This window comes from Cygnus olor, chromosome 1, assembly GCF_009769625.2.
Source record: "Cygnus olor isolate bCygOlo1 chromosome 1, bCygOlo1.pri.v2, whole genome shotgun sequence".
In the NCBI taxonomy this organism is placed as follows: Eukaryota; Metazoa; Chordata; class Aves; order Anseriformes; family Anatidae; genus Cygnus; species Cygnus olor.
The window spans coordinates 45,025,399-45,042,169 of record NC_049169.1 but is presented as its reverse complement, the minus strand read 5'-3'; the positions used below and the strand labels follow the sequence as shown (position 1 = coordinate 45,042,169).

At 47.2% G+C, this 16,771-nt stretch overlaps 1 protein-coding gene across 2 annotated transcripts; it reads right to left on the bottom strand.

The window, feature by feature from the left end:
- Positions 1 to 1,058: 1,058 nt before the first annotated feature.
- Positions 1,059 to 10,576, bottom strand: PDE6H (phosphodiesterase 6H). Of its 2 annotated transcripts, none has more exons than XM_040555948.1 (4): positions 10,023 to 10,576; positions 5,169 to 5,358; positions 4,840 to 4,880; positions 1,059 to 3,938 (listed from the first exon to the last, which is right to left on the bottom strand). In XM_040555948.1, exons 2-4 carry the CDS (start codon positions 5,306 to 5,308, stop codon positions 3,862 to 3,864), a joined length of 258 nt encoding a protein of 85 aa, XP_040411882.1. In that variant the 5' UTR covers positions 5,309 to 5,358; positions 10,023 to 10,576; the 3' UTR covers positions 1,059 to 3,861. The 2 variants fall into 2 exon arrangements, with proteins under 2 accessions (XP_040411882.1, XP_040411873.1); XM_040555939.1 differs by lacking the exon at positions 10,023 to 10,576 and adding an exon at positions 8,412 to 8,865.
- Positions 10,577 to 16,771: the final 6,195 nt, after the last annotated feature.

The window sequence follows — 16,771 nt, the reverse complement described above, 5'->3', positions numbered from 1 at the left end:
TTGATACTGAGGTACTGGTTTGCAAATTGTTGTAGGATGGGATCTTGCAATGAGCATCTTCAGGTCTGAAGAACCCAGCTCACACTGAAGATTTTTTTTTTTTTAAATTGGTATTCCTGAGGTGATTTAGATACTTTGTGGGAGGAAAAGCAATACACATGTTTCTAGCTTTTCCCAAGGTTAATGCTTCTTTTTTTTTCCAGACGTTTGAGTTTATTTAACTGTTTCACTAGAGGCAGAAACAGGTCAGCGAGGATAGGACTCATCTTTGAGGGCACTCTTGGTGTGATACAGAATTTTCCAAGCTAGAGCTAAACATGGCTTTAAAGTTGGGACTGTTAAATAGCAGTAACCACATGAAAGGAAGTTTCCCTGGCTTTCAAAATGCTGTTAGGAAAGGATTTATTAAAAAAAATAAAGTAATTAAAGACTCCTCTTGGCTAACTGATATTTGTCTTTCTCAGGATAGACATCCAAAAGACTTTGGATTAGATACTCAGCAATGAGGTGCAAGAAAGCACCTCCAAAGATGGTACAAAAGAAAACACTGAGACCTAGCAGCACATTACCAGCAGGCAATTGACCCTTCTTTGATTGAATTGAAACTTCTGTGAAGGTTTAGAAAGTTCAGCATCGACAAGAAGCAAAGGGAGACGAATGTTTGCAGCTCTCCTTTGCAGTCACAGCAAAGAGAGGGAACTGAGTGGCATTCATGTCTCTAAGTCCTTTATTGCTATGGGGTAGAAGCATGCTGACACTCAGCTGCACAGAGTCCCAAAAGACAAAACTGGCTAAAAGATTTCAGCCCTGAGGAAATTGTGTGCACCACGCCTGGGAGAATACACCAATCATCACTCAGAGAAGAATTGCTTCTCAGATGATAACACGGTTAAGACTTTATTGCCTATTGTTTGGAGATAAATAGCTACTTTTCTCTCATGAGGAGTGGTGACTGGCACTCAGAGCTTTCCTAAGGCAAGGATTATAGAATGAAAAGCTGAATCATCTGCCTTTCTCTGGATATGTTTTGTAAGTAAATCAGACTACATTTGTAGGATTTTTAAAACATTTTTGTTTAATTTTTTATTGCTTTTGACTTGTTTTTATAGTAAAAGAACAAATAACATATTACGATGTATATAGGTTGAAGTCCTTCAACAAGCTATTTAAATATATTTGCTTTTTATACCACAGCCATCTCTCACTGCTTGAGAAATTAAAGCTTCAGGGGTTATATCTCTTTAGAAAAAACTCGGACCCTCAGACAAAACAACTGTGAGGATGTTTAAAGACTCTTCTTCTAAGTCTTGGAACTCCTTACAAGTACAGGAACAAATGTAATCCCTATTACTGCATAGAAATGAATTTTTAAGTTAACTAACACACTGTGGTGACTCAGAACATCTTCTGGCAAAGCTCTTCAGCCAAGCATGAGACTGGGGTATGTGTGCATTCCCGCTGGAGGCGTGGTTCTCTGATGGGAGCAGGGGTTATGGCAGTCAGATGTAGAACTACATCAGGACCTTCCCATTTGCTGAAATTCTTCAGTCTCTGGACGAGGGAGAACTTTGTTTTTACACCAGTATTTCGTGACTGAGAATCTCACTATTTTGTACTGCTTTCCCAAGGTCTGGGATGATAATGGAGCAAAAGGGCTAATTCAAATGTTCTTTCGTTGATGTACTCCTGCTTAAAATAAGGAAAAACGCCATGAAAATAGAGGCAGCCAGCTTGCAGGATCACAAACTGGATCCAATGGGTCTTTTCCCATATAGAAGAGGACAGACTGAGAAAGTAAAATAAGGATCACATGCTACAAGATGGCATAACGTGAGGGAAATCACAAGAGCATTGACATAGGAACATTCACATTTAACCACAAAAGGAGAGGGCTAGCACAAGCTTGAAGAAAAATGAAATCAGTCTCCTGCAGTAAAAGCTAAATAAAATGTCACTTACATTCAGAACACTTAGGGAAGGAAGAACAACCTTAAAAGGTTAGAAAGATGTGAGAAATGAGGAGTGAGTGGAAAGGACGGACCGCCTCTGCCCAGGGAAATATTGTGTACAGCAATTAGCTAAATGGTACATGACTTCAGTGCTGTGATTGTGCTGCTGGTCTGAACCCTCGCTGGTTTACTGCTGTTGCTAATGACAGGAGTGCTGAATAATAAAGCTCTACTCTGGACTGCCAGCAAGAATTTCCTTTAGCTTTTAGTGCTGAAGCTATATTTTAAATGAAAACTGCTAGCTTTTACTTCTGGCATGACATTAGCTGATAACTATAGCACAGCCATGGATTTATAGCAATGCTTTATGCGTGGGGATCGATCTTGTAGGCAGGACTTGCTGTCCTCTCCACAGCCATTCCTTGCTCCTGTGAACATGCTCAGCATAGGAAAGATAAGCCGGGGGAGGCAGTTCATATGCAAGGAGGCTTGTGAAGCTGAAGGCAATGATTAAAAATGTCATCTCCCCTTCTGAATATCACATAGCTACAACAACACTTGCTCCTTGCCTCTGACCAAAATGAACCCCCTTCCCTAATGCCAGGGCAGCAGGGAGTCTCGGTGCCTTCCCTGAGCACTTAAGTGGTTACAAGTGCCTCCCTGCTCACCAGTGCTCAGGCTGCCAGAGACCAGGAGACAAAAATCGATGAGGTTAAGTGGATTTGCTCCGTGCTTGCCTGCAAATCCTAGTCTCCCCCTGCCTCCCCACCTGCTCTGCTCTTATCCCTCCTGGGGGAACAACCATTTTCCTGCTTGTCCAGACAGGCTTTGGAGCTTGAAGCTGCCAGAGGGTGAAGGGAAAAGCCTTCCTGCTGATGGGTGGGATGAAGAGAGAATTGTCCGTGCTAAATGCAGGGAAGAGAGAGCAAGTAATTCAATACCATCTTCTGCTAGATGAGGTGGGACTACTGGCACTGTCTGGTGGCAAACTGTAATGTCTTCTGAACCAGCATCATGTCCCAGGGAGCAAACTCCTCATGTAAATATGTATGGCTTTAGGGACAGTACAAATGTCACACAGGAGCCTGCCATTGAAGGAGAGGACACCCAAATGCCATTTGGAGGGTTGTTTCTTTGGAATCCCAACCACTCAGGTTCACAAAGGAATTAGAAGGATTAATTAATTCATTTAGTTTTTGATCTCAGACACACGTGTTTTCATTCAGCGTTACTAGAACAGCCAGAATCTTCTGGCTCATAAGCTGGTGGGTAGTACAGCAGAGAGAACATTTCAGAGCCCTTTCCCCCTTTCTTGATGAGGTGAACCTCAGCAGCAGATTCCTTATGGTGAACCTCTGGGGAAGGCTCTCCTGCTACTTAAAAACGCCTTAATGGCTGAACTATTTACTCTGATTCTGTTCTCTACAGATACAGTCTCAGCATCTAATTGTTGGTCCAGATAACCTGGGAACATACCCGTGGAAATACTACATAGAAAGCTGTCAGGAAGGGAAGGAAGAAAAAAGAATGGGCTTGATATAATGAGGTCTGGGCATACATGCACACCCATGCACACACTACCTCAGCTAACCAGGGGAAAGGTTCAAATAAAGCCTCCCATTTTCTCCATACACATGAAGATCTACAATAGTGGGAGAAGACAGGGTATGGTGCAGGGAGACATTAAGACATTTTCAGTAGTTTCATCACATGGAGCATGCAGTCTGTTCAGGGTCCTGAATAACTTCTTTGACAAATTAATTTGCAAAGGACTTTCTCAAAACTAGCTCATACAAAATCACCCTGTCCATGAACAGGTGGATGTAAGGGCCAAAATTCAGTGTCAAAGGTGATGAAGACCATGGTGGGATCTGCGGAGTCACCAGGTGACACCAGTGGAGATGCTGGCGCTTTAGATGATCCCAAACTGGGCCAGCTCGTGCAGTTCCAGATGGCTGAAAGCTTCCCATGGGCAAATCACTGTGATATCTGCAAAACAGAGAGAATCAGAAATGGGTTCTGGTCATGGCACTTCCTGGACTTCTTTTGTATGAATAGAAAGGCTGCTTTAGTGAGGAAACATTCAGATGTGGGAAGAACAAGAAAAATGAGACTCCACTTGAAGACTGAATGAGCTGATGAGCTCTTTACATTTGGTACTACCTACCAGGCTGAACCAGGTCACTGTATTTTCTCCTGTGCCATCTTTCTCTGTGAACAAGACTACGATCTCCTCAGTATCTAGACTAGTGTGAAAATTCATCCTGGTTGTGGGGTTTCTCCTGTTCTTATAAACTGTCTGTAACCAACCTGTGATATCCTGGAAAACGTGCAATCTTAAATCAGATGCTGAAATATTTGGTCTACAGCACTTAGGATCTGTAACTCATTGATAGGGGCAGCTGTTATTGACATCTAAGTTTTAACTGGCTACAGGTCATCCAGTGTGTGTTTCTCAATCCCAGATGGGTGCCTAAAATTCTTAAAATTAGGATTTTGGTGATAACATAAATACTCAACCATCTGAGATTTAGTTCTTGTGATTTTTGCTATTAATAGCTTAGCATTTGGCATTTCTTTGAGAACCTCATGCTGCTGAAATTCTAAGCCAGAGTATTAGCAGAAAACAAAGACAAACAAGCACATTTGCAGCCAAGTGAAAGTATTCAGAAATGGAAGCATGCCTAAATAGACTTTCTACCTTGTGGTGTATGTAAGCATAAGCATGACTGTGGCAGTTTGTGGAAGGAGTACTAGCCCCTTCCAGTGACCCTGTGAGCTACAGAGAGGCCAGGCAGACAGAGCCCAGCCCAGACAGTACTCTCCCGTGCTGAAGCATGGTTACACTTGTGTTAAAGAGGGCATGACAACAACATCCCGCAGCGCTTACCTGTGCCCAGCCCCTCCATGCCTGGGATGTCATCTCCAAACCTAGGGGAGAGAAGAGCAGGTGAGGGGTGATTTTGGGCCAGCAGCACCCAGGAAAGGGGAGATGTCCTGCAACCCCAGCCAGGGAGGGAGGAGTGTGGGCAGCAGACGATGAGAAGCAGCTCAGTGCTGGGGTGGGCCAGCACCACAACAGGAGAGTTGATGGCACCGTGGGGCAGGGGAAAACCTCCTGGATCCTTGTGTGGGGGAAGATGGTGCCACAGGAGCCCAGCTTAGCAGTGGGGAGCAACCCGACTTGGACAGTTTCTCTTCTTTCCAAAATGCCCTTACCCTTTTACTCCTTTTTTAGGAGGCTTGCTCTTGAACTGCCTTGTCTGTCTCTGCTTGAACTTGGGAGGCCCCTTGCGTGGTGTGGTGGGACCAGTTGGAGCATCTCCAGTGTTGAGGTTGGTGGTGGGATTCTCACTCATTGCTGGGCTGTTTTGTGCGACAGGAGTATGCCTCGCTCAGATCCCTCTGTCTGCAAGATAACAGCAAGGACTGATGCAACACTCTGCTTATCATTTCTAGGTATCAACAGTCTTGTGACAGAATAATTTTGGGAAGTATAATTGCGAGAGAATTAAACATAAAGACATTAAACAAAAAGAAAGACCATAATGTATACAAAGTAAGCAGAGTGGCACTGATTTTCGTCAATGCATGCTAGAATTAAGATACCAAACTATGAACACTCCTGCACAAAAAGACACTTAATCCCACAGTCCGATGACTTGCAGAGTTATGGAGAGTTAAATCTTCTTTTGTCTCAGACAAGGCTGCTGCAGCATCTTGCCCCAGAGTTTGTGCAGAACCAGGCAGGTAATGCCAATGTTGTTTGTATTCCAGTTTGCTCTGCAGTGCTGGTGCTTTTACTTACTAATTCTGGATATGACTACTAGGAGCCACAAAGACACACATATGGATTTATGGCTTAGAGAAGTGTCCTGTCCTTGGGAAACACAATATACTTCATCTGTTCTTGTACTTGTGCCTAAGTGTTGCCTCTTGCACACGGAGGAAGATGCGATGCTGACCTGGATGGGCCCTTAGTCTGGGTGCAGCTGCAATTAGGGCCTCAAGTTTGTCAGTACCAACCTTATGGGAAACAGTACAGGACCTCCGAAAGATTGTAAAGAAGGCCAAGGCAAAGCATTGGAGACTGGTTTAGGTGGAATTTAGTTTCTTAGGATGTAGGAGATCAAAGCCTGTAACTTTCCCCAGGAAGCGTTGTCCATTTTGATGGTTTTAAGCACTATGTTACATAGATTGACGCCTTCTGTACCACACTGTGCGTGAGCCAAGCTCCACATCACAGAGGCTACCTAAGTGTCAAGTAGCAGTTCTCATTCTTGGGGGGGGTGGACGACACCTCTCCTGCGTGAGGGCAGAGCTGCTGCACTGAGGACCCTTTGCTCCCCCCCAGAGAGGACAGCAATAGCTTCCACCAGTGCCCAAGGGGCAGCTCCCAGCCCTTGATCAAATTTTGTGCTAATTAGTATGCTAGAGTAGTCTGACCACATCCATTTATGGACAAAAATAAATGCCAATTTGTTCTCCCCTCCCTGAAGTCACATCCTTCCCCATGACCATTACATAATTGCTCTCCCCAGGTTTTTGTCCCTGTGCAGCCAGGCTGATGGAATAGCCGATGGAATTAACTTCAGGATTTTAGTACTGAAGGCTAATCCCATTATGTCACCATAGTGCTCTGGCCTGATCCCCAGTATCACCTGCAGTGACACTCCAGACTTTTAATCTCAGAACTATGAATGCCATCAAAGATTCTTCTTTCCTTCATAATTTGAAGACAGCCCATATCTTTGACAGTGCTCGAAATAGCCAGAGTGCTGGAAAGCAAGGCCTGAGAACAAGGCAAAAGAGAATCCAGGCAATCCTCCTGTGTCACTGCCAGATCAGTGCAAGGCAAAGAGATGTGTTTCTGTATCCATGGCAGTCTGGGAATACTTCACCCCTGACATCTTTCCATCCGTGACGGTGGTTGGATGTATCCTAATGATAGCACCTAGAGGCATGGTAGTTCTCCTGTTGCTTGTGGTCGGGCTCCTGTCTCAGCTGTAATATCCCTTTCAGGAGGCTGGACCCGTTCCAGCAGCCCCAAATGGAGCAGCAGATGGTTGTGTCTGCAGCTGAAGTATGCACAGATGCTATACACAACGCTTCCCCAGCACACAGTGTGCCCACAAACACAGGGATCAGCTCAAATCAGAGAAATTACTGATTTGGCTGTCATCTCTGGAGAACCTGAGCAATTGCCCAGTATTTACAGCTTTATCCCCACAGCACGGTGGCTGGACAGGCAAGCACTGTCGCAAGCACATCTTTTACAGAATGGGACTGGAGGTGCGGTAATTGGTATGACCTGGACCGTGCAGCTGGGAGGTGTGCCAAAATGTTTTGACTCCCAGTTTTTAGGGCCAAACCGAGAGGTGAAGGCAGTTTGGGTTCAAGCCAAAGCAATGTGAGGTTCCGCAGCTGCGTGAATCTGCACCAAGGGAGAATCCAGTCCCTCAGTGATGCTCAGGACCAGCAAGGGATTTAAACAGTACTGCCCTACAAGAAAATGCTTTGCATAGGAAGACCGTGCTCCACTGAAGGTCTGCTAACGCCCCCCTGTAAAGTACTGTGCCTTCATCTCAGGAGAAATTCTCATCAGTAGGGCACTCGTCTCAGCGCCAGATACCTCTCCTGGACTGTGAGACACAGACCCACTTCTAGGCACCTTCAGTGCATCTGGCATGCGGAGATTTTTGGCACCTCTCCCAAGGGCTGCTCCCAAAAGTACAACAGAAGAAACAAAATGGCTAACAGATTTCCAGCCCTTTGGCCTGACACACAAGACTTGTAAGAAGCAGCTGAGCCCCTGCTCAGTTCCCTCCCCACTTCACCAACCCCTGCCATCTGCCAGCATGGTACCTTAATCACAAACATGTCATTGAGGGCCAGCTCCTCTTAGTTCTTTGAGTTCCTGCCTTGCCCCAGCCTTCAATCCATTAAGAAATAGCTAATGAGAAGACTCAGCCCTGGGAGTTTACTCAGTCCCTATCCAAAGCAGTTGTATCCGCATATCAGCTACTCTACACTGATTTGGGATTTGGAAGCAAAAAGGATCTGCCCAAATCACATCCCATCCTATCTCTCACATGCATGAATTCAAGAAATGGCATTCAATGCAACTAAAGAGACCATTCTGTCATTTTCTTTACCAACCTCCCTTCACCTGTACTCCCCACGCATCACCAAAAGAAAGGGCAGAGGGTGGGAAGCAACCTTAATGCCACAGAACAGCCTCCATCTTGCAGCAGGGATCAAGTTGCCCTCCCACTGCTGAGCTGGTGGGACTTGCTTGCCATCTTCCACAGGAAAAGATGCCTCCATTGATGTCAAAGAAGACAGCAGCACGAGGGCTGCCCCTCCTTGGGAGCCAGCTGCCCCAGCTCACAGCCAGAAGAAACAGAGGAAACACCGCGACACCTTCCTAGGGGAATTTCCCAGCTTTTCACCTCCCCATACCTGGGTGCTTTGGAGATCCTTGGTACTACACCAAACAGAAAGCTTGACAAATGCTTGATACGGTTGGGTCTCCTCTAGCTGCCTTGGCCCTGGGGATGTCCTGGGATGTCAGAGATCTTCTGCTGCTGCCGGCACTGGGACACAGCTCCTGGGTGAGAGTGGATGGCTGTGGATGTGCAGGCTGCTGGGGAGCAAGATGTTCTTCCGTGCACTTCCTCTGCCCCCTCCTCTGACAAGGCGTTACCTAATTGCCCCTGACAGCATTTCTGTTTAGTCCAGGGCTTAATCCTCTGGGTAAGAGCCTTGCTTGCGTCCGAATGCTAATTATACCTAATGCACAGTAATGTGCTTATCTCAGTTGCGTCAGATATCCCACCTCTGGGTTGCTGGCCAGGTTAATCATCCTTCTTTTAGTTTTCTTTGAACTTAAAGAGGCTTGAACACTACTGACAAGTGGTGACTTTTTAATCTGCCCCCTCCTCCCCTTTAATCTCTGATTCGCTATGGAAAATTTCCCTGACAGATAACACAGATGCCTCATGTGACTTTCTTCAGACAGATCCAGTGTAGGATCTCTTCCTCCCCTGTCTGATAACTTCAGGTACAGGCTTCTTCATGCACATCTTCCTGGTGCCTCAGGGGTGTCAGGAACTGAAACTCCATGAGCTGTGTCCCTCCACACAGTGATGCAGTAGGAATAGACAGCTTCTGGGAAGAAATACTCTCATTTTTGGCAATAATTCTGATGATCATTTCTTGACCTCAAGAGTCACTGCCATCTTCCTTGCAGCCAGGCTTTCATCAGGAAATATTGTATCCAGTGTGAGATGCCTGCGAGGAGTGAGGAGTCTCAGCTCCAGTCTCAGCTGCTTGATCTGGCTAATCATAGGGATGGAAGGAGTTCACGCAGCTTCAGCTCTTTCTGATCCTGTTTTACACAGGATGTCAGCCCCTGTATTCTAGCAGCAGTTGTAAGACCACAACCAAATGAAAGAGGATGTACTCCAAAAGACAGAAGCTCACTTCAAGTTGAACTGTATTGCCACAACAGCCTCCCAGATGGGGAGCATTGGAAAGACAACCTCAGTTAAGTGCTGACACCAAGGAAGGCATTCAGTAACGCAGGAGATGCAGCACCACTTGCACAAACTCCCCATGGACGAGCCCTGTGTGCACTGCTGGGCACCTGGGCAGCAAGCACCAGCCGCCTGCCCCCACCACCCCTGGGGACCTTCCAGTGCTGCAGACATGCAGGCCGAGCCCACAAGCCAAGGGGCTGCCAGTGAGCCCCTGCCAAGGGCTGCCGGGGTCGGAAACTGAGTGGCCCCGTGAATGGCAGAGCCTGCTGCCTGCTGAGACAAACCACGGCTGCTGCATGAACCTTTTTGCCCAGCACTGAGCCCTAATTAAGAGGAAACAGCCATGACTGCACGGAAGCAGAACTCTTTCTCATAGCTACTGGGTGCATTCACACTTTCCAAGCATGAAAATACAAACCTTTTTCCCCCATGGGGAGAAGGACTTTTCTCTCCACTAGGTTTTGCAGCCAGCTTCATTTGCACCCCCCCCCCCCCCACCCTCATTTGCTTTGAGCTCCCAGCAAATACTTACAGTGCCAAGGGCTCCTCTTGCAAATCATTCAACTCCCGTCCTGCAGCCTGGGTAGGAAAAGTCTCGAGGTGTCCTTCCTCCTCCAGATATACCCTGTCAGCAGGTGACATCAGGGCACAGGGCGCCAATCATGGCCAGAGCCCCCACGGGGGGGTGCGTGGCCCCAGTGTTCTGCAGGCACAGCTCCAGCGAGGCCTGGGGGAGTAGCGGACGTGCTCCTTTCTGCAGCATCACCCTAGAAGAGGTTGTGGCTTCTCTGGTGCTCCGGTGGGGAAATTGCTGGAGAAGCAAGGAAATCACCAGCCCTCTGTGCTGTGCCGCTGCTCGTGAGCACGCACACACGCGCACACACATGCAGGGAAGGGAAGCATTGGTCATAACCACCCCACATCCCTCCCTCAGGCTGGAGAAGGGCTGGAGAGGCTTCCAGCAGACTGCTCAGTAGTGCTGCAGGGGCTGGGACCCACCTGACTGGGGGTAGCAGCTAGGTCATGTGTGGGTACTGTGGATGTTACCTGAGAGAGGGAGGAGCTGGTGCCTCAGCCCAAATTCCAGCCCAGCGAAGACCCATTGGCAGTAACACATGATTTTATCATGTGCTTCATTTCTCTGGTGCATTTTAATAGCCCATTGAGACTGCCTGGGAGACCAGTGTCAGAGATTTGGACAAAGTGGAAGGAATCCACAGACAAAAAGACAAGGACAAGGGTCCTGCCAGAAGATGCTAGATGGTCATTTTCATCTTCTGCACCAGCAGCACAGCACATCAGTCATGGGCAATAGCTCAGTGGCTTGAGCCTAACCATAGGGCAAAACAACAGTCCTCCAGGTCTGCTGGCTCTGGTGAAGTTCTGCTCACTTACCTTCACTGAGCAACCAGCCCACAATGTGGGATCAAGGACAAAATATTCCTGGAGGAAAGAGGTGCACAAGGAGCATCAGAGTAGTGCAGGGGCAGAAGGAGCTGAGGGAAGGTCAGGGAGAGGCTGCCTGTGAAGTGATGGATGGGTTTCACCTCAGGTGAGGATGGAGGAAGGATTTGGAGCATCCATGCTAGCCAGGGGTGACCACATGTGGCTGAGAAAGGACAGGATCTGTCTGACACGACAGACTGTGACGGAGGGGACCCGTACTGCAATGCTCTGCTGCTGAGCCAAAGCCTGCAGCCAAAGCCTTTGGCCTTTCAGATGGCTGAAGTTAGCCGAGATAAATCGCTCAGTGAGACTCTCGCGTTACATTTAAAACAATCGATCAGGTCCTACCCCTTGAGTAGGCACAGAGAAGCCGGGAAGTAAATCCTGAATGCAGCTGAGGGGCTGCCAACTGAGCAGAGAACAGAGGCAGCAGAGAAGCAGTGTTCCCACGTGTTTGAGGACGATCATGCAGCTTTCAGAAGCTTGTGTGATAATTCCTGGGCACGGGAAGAGGACGGGGGCAGCATCGTGTTGGCATCGTCTCTTCCCTGCAGCGACTTGAGCTTGCACACAAACACGCCTAGATGGATTGTGCTCAGCAGCTCCTGACAGCAGAAGTGATTTCTGTGGGCAGGAACCTGTTTGTGTGGATATAAACAGGTGCAGCCTGCTGGCAGCAGGCTCTGTCCCATCCCTGCTGCTCATTCCCATGCCTCCATCTGCTTCAGGCAGGTTTCCGGGGGCTCCCCCTCCCTTTCTGCCTGTGGGGGTAGAGTTGATGGGAAAATTGTCTTTACAGCCCCCCAGTCCTCGCAGGAAGCGTGCTTGCTTTCTTCTTGTCCCCCCGCCCTGCTCCTTTGAAATCTTACAGGCTTCCTTTTTCTTAACCTTAAAAATTTACGTTTTCAGGCCATTTGTTTTTGAAACATCCCCTTTGTTTTCCTGTTGTTTTTTTTTTTTCTTTTTTTTTTTTTTCCTTTTTCCAGTGAAAGCAGGCTCATTTCTCTTTATAAAAGTGGACACGTGGGAAAAAATTTCCAGTGTGTCACACAAAGCTATTTTTTGCTCACTGAGAAAGTGTGGCAGAAACTCCTGGAGCAGCCCCACTCGTGATTTTCTTATCCCCCATTATGACCAGGACATTTCCCCTCTCCTCTCCTCCTCTCCCTCCTTCCACCTCCTTTCTCTGCTCTGTTGGGACCCCATCCAGCCGTGTTGCACCAGCCCTGTGCCACATGGCTGGATGAGGAGTTTTGCCCAGGAATGGGGTACTTGATGATCCCTTCCTAGCCTGCAGCCCCTGTCCCTCCCTGCCCAGGCTCATTCTCCTCTGGCCCCAGAGAAGCCAGTGCTGGCCTCTCAGACCACCGCATCCAGAGCCAGCTGCTCCGGGAACTGCAGGGGCCGTGTGGTGGCAGGGGTGTAGTCCCAAAGGAAAAACCAAGAGCTTCATTACCTCTGGCCAGATAAGTCCCTGTTCCAAGGAACTACTTAAAGATATCTCCGAGGTTTCTGACCCTATTTGTGAGCTGGTGTCGCCATGGTAACTGTAGTTATACCAAAAATAGCAGCTCGCTTGAATGACAAAGACAACACTGGTTTACAAGACAGTGACTTTTCCAGGGCTGGCTGAGCTCATGGGACTGTGGGAGGAAATCCCAGCCAGGGCTCAGGCTGGGGATGCAGTGGATGAGAGCGGTGTCTGGCACGGGCTACAATAACCCTTTTGAAACAAACCTCTACCAGCTCATGCCAGGTGCTTGTGAGACTTTGCTCCATGTTGATAGAGCTTTATGGCTTGTCAGACAGACATACCTACCTGGAAATGAACAGGGAATTTCTGAGGCATCTGCAGGTAAGCGTAGGTTTTCCACCTGCAGATAGGCAGCCTAGCAAATGCTCTTGCGCTCCTGGCAGGAGGAAGACGGTGGTAGGACCTCGATTTAGAAGGAAATCATCTGTTTGTTTTGTAGGTCAACGAAGTTGTCATGCCAACAGTATCTTGGTGAGAAGCTTGGTGCACTGAGGTGTCTGCAGAAGAAGACTCACTTGCTGTAACCCTCCTTCCGCAATGCTCGCCATGTTCCTGAACGGTCTGTCAGCTGTGCTAGTGAAAAAAAAGGGAACCAACTGTAGAGGACTGAGCCAGTATTTAGCTTCTTGAGTACACGTAAACCAGTTTGTCTGAATTGCAGAGAAGAAGGCATCCTCATGGAGAGTCCTCTTGTTCTTCCTTCAGGAAATCAGGGGTCACTGCTCTGGTTTTGGGATGAAGCACCTATAATGGCCTGCAATAAATACGGGGCTATGCTGACTTCGGGGGGTCTGTGCCTGCTGTTATACTGGGTGCCTCTGTGCTCAGCTTGCAGAAGGGCCTGGTTCCTGAGTTTCATTTCCAGTCATGCCCTGGAGACTGCTCCGGCAATGAGGTGGAGGTTAAAGAGGCTGAGGCCTGCTTTTCCACTGCCAGGGCTCCAGAGAGAGATTGCCAAGGTCAGTCTGGAGAAAAAGGCCCTTTGAGGAAAAATAAATCAAACCCTAAGGCTTAGTTGAACTACCAGCAATGTCCCTGCCTGTGTTAGAAAGTAGGTGACACTGGGGACGTGGCTAAGTCCCTGATGTTTCCTACCAGGGGGTGCTCGGTGGCACCAGGCCGCTCATGCAGCCCCACGTTACACATCTGAGCAGTCTGCTTGTGCTGCTGTCCCCAGGCTTCCTCGGGGAAGGCGAGGATCCTGCTTTTCCCCTTCAGTCAAGGTGCTTAATGTACATGCCAGCACATCGTTGCAGGCCCCAGGCTCTCAGGCACCAACACTTTAGGACGTGCCAGGGCTTTTTATAGCAGACGATATAAAACCCGTGTAGCCTGTCATACACTTCATTAGCTACCAGAGAGTTACATTTTCTTGCTCCAAGCATTGAGCCTGGCCTTTGTTCAAACAGATAACAAAGTCTTGCCACCTAATGCTCTCAAGAAGTACACTGGTAGGATTTTATTAATTTATAAAATCCTGGTTGGTATAAATAAAAAGAAAAGCAGAATGAATCTTCTCATTTTTAGTCACCCCTAGATCTCAAAGTACAGAGCAAATTTTCATCACCCCTATCTGTAAATATGGAAACTGATGTACAGAAATCTCAGAGACCTGCAGATAAGACCCATCCACCCAGACATCTGCTGTGGGGAGCGATGAGCTTGGCCATGCAGCACAAAGAGCTCAGTACTTTATAACTGCTTTGTGATTTGTCGTTTAGGAGCATCCCCCTGCTCAGAGCTGAGTTGTCCCAGGAGAAAGCAGTAACGTGAGTAAGCGTCCTTTCTGTGCACTAACTTTGCTTAATGTCTGCATCCAGGCTGTTGGTGGTGCTGCAGTAGGACTGAGCTTGTTAGATCATTTTAAAAAACTTCCTTTCTTTCCTATTGTTGCTCTGCCAACAATTAGAATATCTGTTTTTCTTTTATAAAATTATTTTCCTCCTGAATGCCATTTACCAAACAAGCTTAACATTAAAGTCCTGAACTAGGACATTTTTTCACTTTTTTGATCAAACACAAGGAGTTAGTCTTGTTGCTTCTTTCTGTATGAATTACATGCCATGTACCTGCAAGCAGTGATTTAATGACCCACTAGCACTGACTAAAAGTAATCACACATTGAACCAAGCATGGAAGTAATATTGTCTTGTTTATCTTCATTGCTAAGAAGAAGAAGAAAAAAAAGAAGAGGCTACAAGATTTTTTTTATTTATTTAAATGGAAATCAGATATTTACAGAAGTTTATTCTGTTTAAAACAGTGAAGCAAATGATTCAGTGTCACTGAGCTAAGAAGACAAAACCGTGCACAAGTCAGCTCCAGATGTCTTCTTTCCTGACAGCTCCTCTTCTCATCTTGTTCTGAATGATCAATTCTTTCTCCTTGGCAACCAGCAGCCCAATCAAGAGAGGCTCTTCTAACACATTTTGGTAAAATGTTTCTTTCTTCTTCTTAAGGAGACACATCTATTCCTATGGCTTTCACACCATGCTACAGACTCTTTCCTCCTGCTACTACATAAAAGCGCCGCTCTGCAATCCCATTCAGTTCGACTCTGCCACCACCACCATGATTAGGATTTTTTTTTTTTTTTTGAAGTAACAGATGAGGCTTTCAAATAGAAATGATTGCTTTTGGGGAGCATCTTGCATTCTCCTTGGGAACATTCAGCTAATGGGCAGAGGAGGCAGCTCTTCCTGCTCCATTATCTTGTCTCTTGGGTGGCTGCTCATCTCCCAGACACATGGATGCTAAATGCTCTAGCTGCCATGCTACAGCAGATCCCTGATGAAAATAACCGCAGAAGGGGGAAAAAACAGGGGATGGAAACATAAATCATATTAAAAAAAAAAACAAACAACACAACAACAACACTTTTTTTATTGATCAGGTGTATTACCATGGACTAAGCCTTATGTTCTCCCCTCAGGGTTTCACAAATCCTTAGGTTTTAATGTTTTAATGTTCATTTGTTTGTTTTGATGTTATGGTTTTTCACTGGCAGATTCCAACCCTTCCTTTAATTTAGACCCAGTACATGCTTACTTTCAAGCGGAGGTACACCCCTCACAAAGTGAGTTAGATCCTCTTACTGGGAGGCCCCTGAGGCCATTTCTGTGCCAAGGACCTGGAGCTGCAGCCCACTTCTGGCGTCCAGTCAAGTACGAGAAGCACATGATGGACAAAGTGAGCTGGTTAGGAGCTATCACTGCACACTGGGCTTACACGTGTTGCACAACGCATGTACTCACACGTTCACATACACAAAGATCCATTTGCAGGCTACATAGCTGAAGGCATACAGTGACTGTAAAGGTTAAAGGTAGCTATAGAGCAAAATGCAAATAAATGAAGGGGGAGAGAGGGAAAGGGGAAGACTTTCCCCAGTGACCAGCTGGGAATAGTAACAATGGGGTTCCATAGGAGTATCCTCCCTTGGGGGTCTCACCAGTGCAGCAGGTGATGATGACAAAGGTGATGAGGATGACAATTGCTTGCCATGCTTTTCCTTGGCATTATATAATTTTCATCAGGACCCACTTATTGATTATTTCTGGTTATGACTCTATTAGCTCTGGGAGGAGAATGCTAATTGCATGCAAATGTTGCACATTCGTTGGTTGTTACGATTCTGTGTGTATATATTATTGGGTAATAGCTACTGAGAATTTAAATAGCTCACCACATTTAGTTTTCTATTTTATACACTGAAGTCCACAAAACAAGAGGTGAAGAAAGAGAGGGAGGAGGACCAGTTCTCACACCAGTGCTTTCCGTGAGAACCTGCCACAAAAACACTGTGGGGGTTGGCAGGGGCAGGGCCATGGGAGCCTTAATACAGGAACAGCACAAGTGCAATAAAGGAAGAATGTTGGCACAGAAAGGCTGATAACCACCGCCTCCCCGGCTCCAGGGGAGGCTGCACAGCTGCAAGCAGCGCACCCTGAGCACTGCTGTGGCTGAAGCACCAAGGCACATGGAGAGCTAGCGGGGTCCTGGGCACAGCCTCACACCAAGCCATGAATTCCAGCATGAAGTCGAGCTCTCTGTTGAAATGAGCATTTAGAACGGGCAAGGCAGGGTGCAGCTGGCAACGAGATTTTCTAAGGCCAGCAGAGAAAAGAGGATGCCATGGCTCTCCTGACTTAGTCCCAGCTTCAGCTCCGGCTGTGTCGGAGGGAAGGAAGCCACGGTGCATGTGGGAGAGCTTGGATAAATACCTCCCTAACACCCTGCCTGGCGATCAGCTTAGGGCTGAGATTTTGATTACACTTGCTGAGATCTGACCTTACATAACC

Coding starts and splice junctions, on each gene's coding strand:
- PDE6H (XM_040555948.1), bottom strand. CDS start 5,308: ATGAGTGAGAATCCCACCACCAACCTCAACACTGGAGATGCTCCAACT. Junction 4,881..5,168: donor CCTAAAAAAGGAGTAAAAGG/GTAAGGGCATTT, acceptor TCTCTCCCCTAG/GTTTGGAGATGACATCCCAG. Junction 3,939..4,839: donor CATGGAGGGGCTGGGCACAG/GTAAGCGCTGCG, acceptor TCTGTTTTGCAG/ATATCACAGTGATTTGCCCA.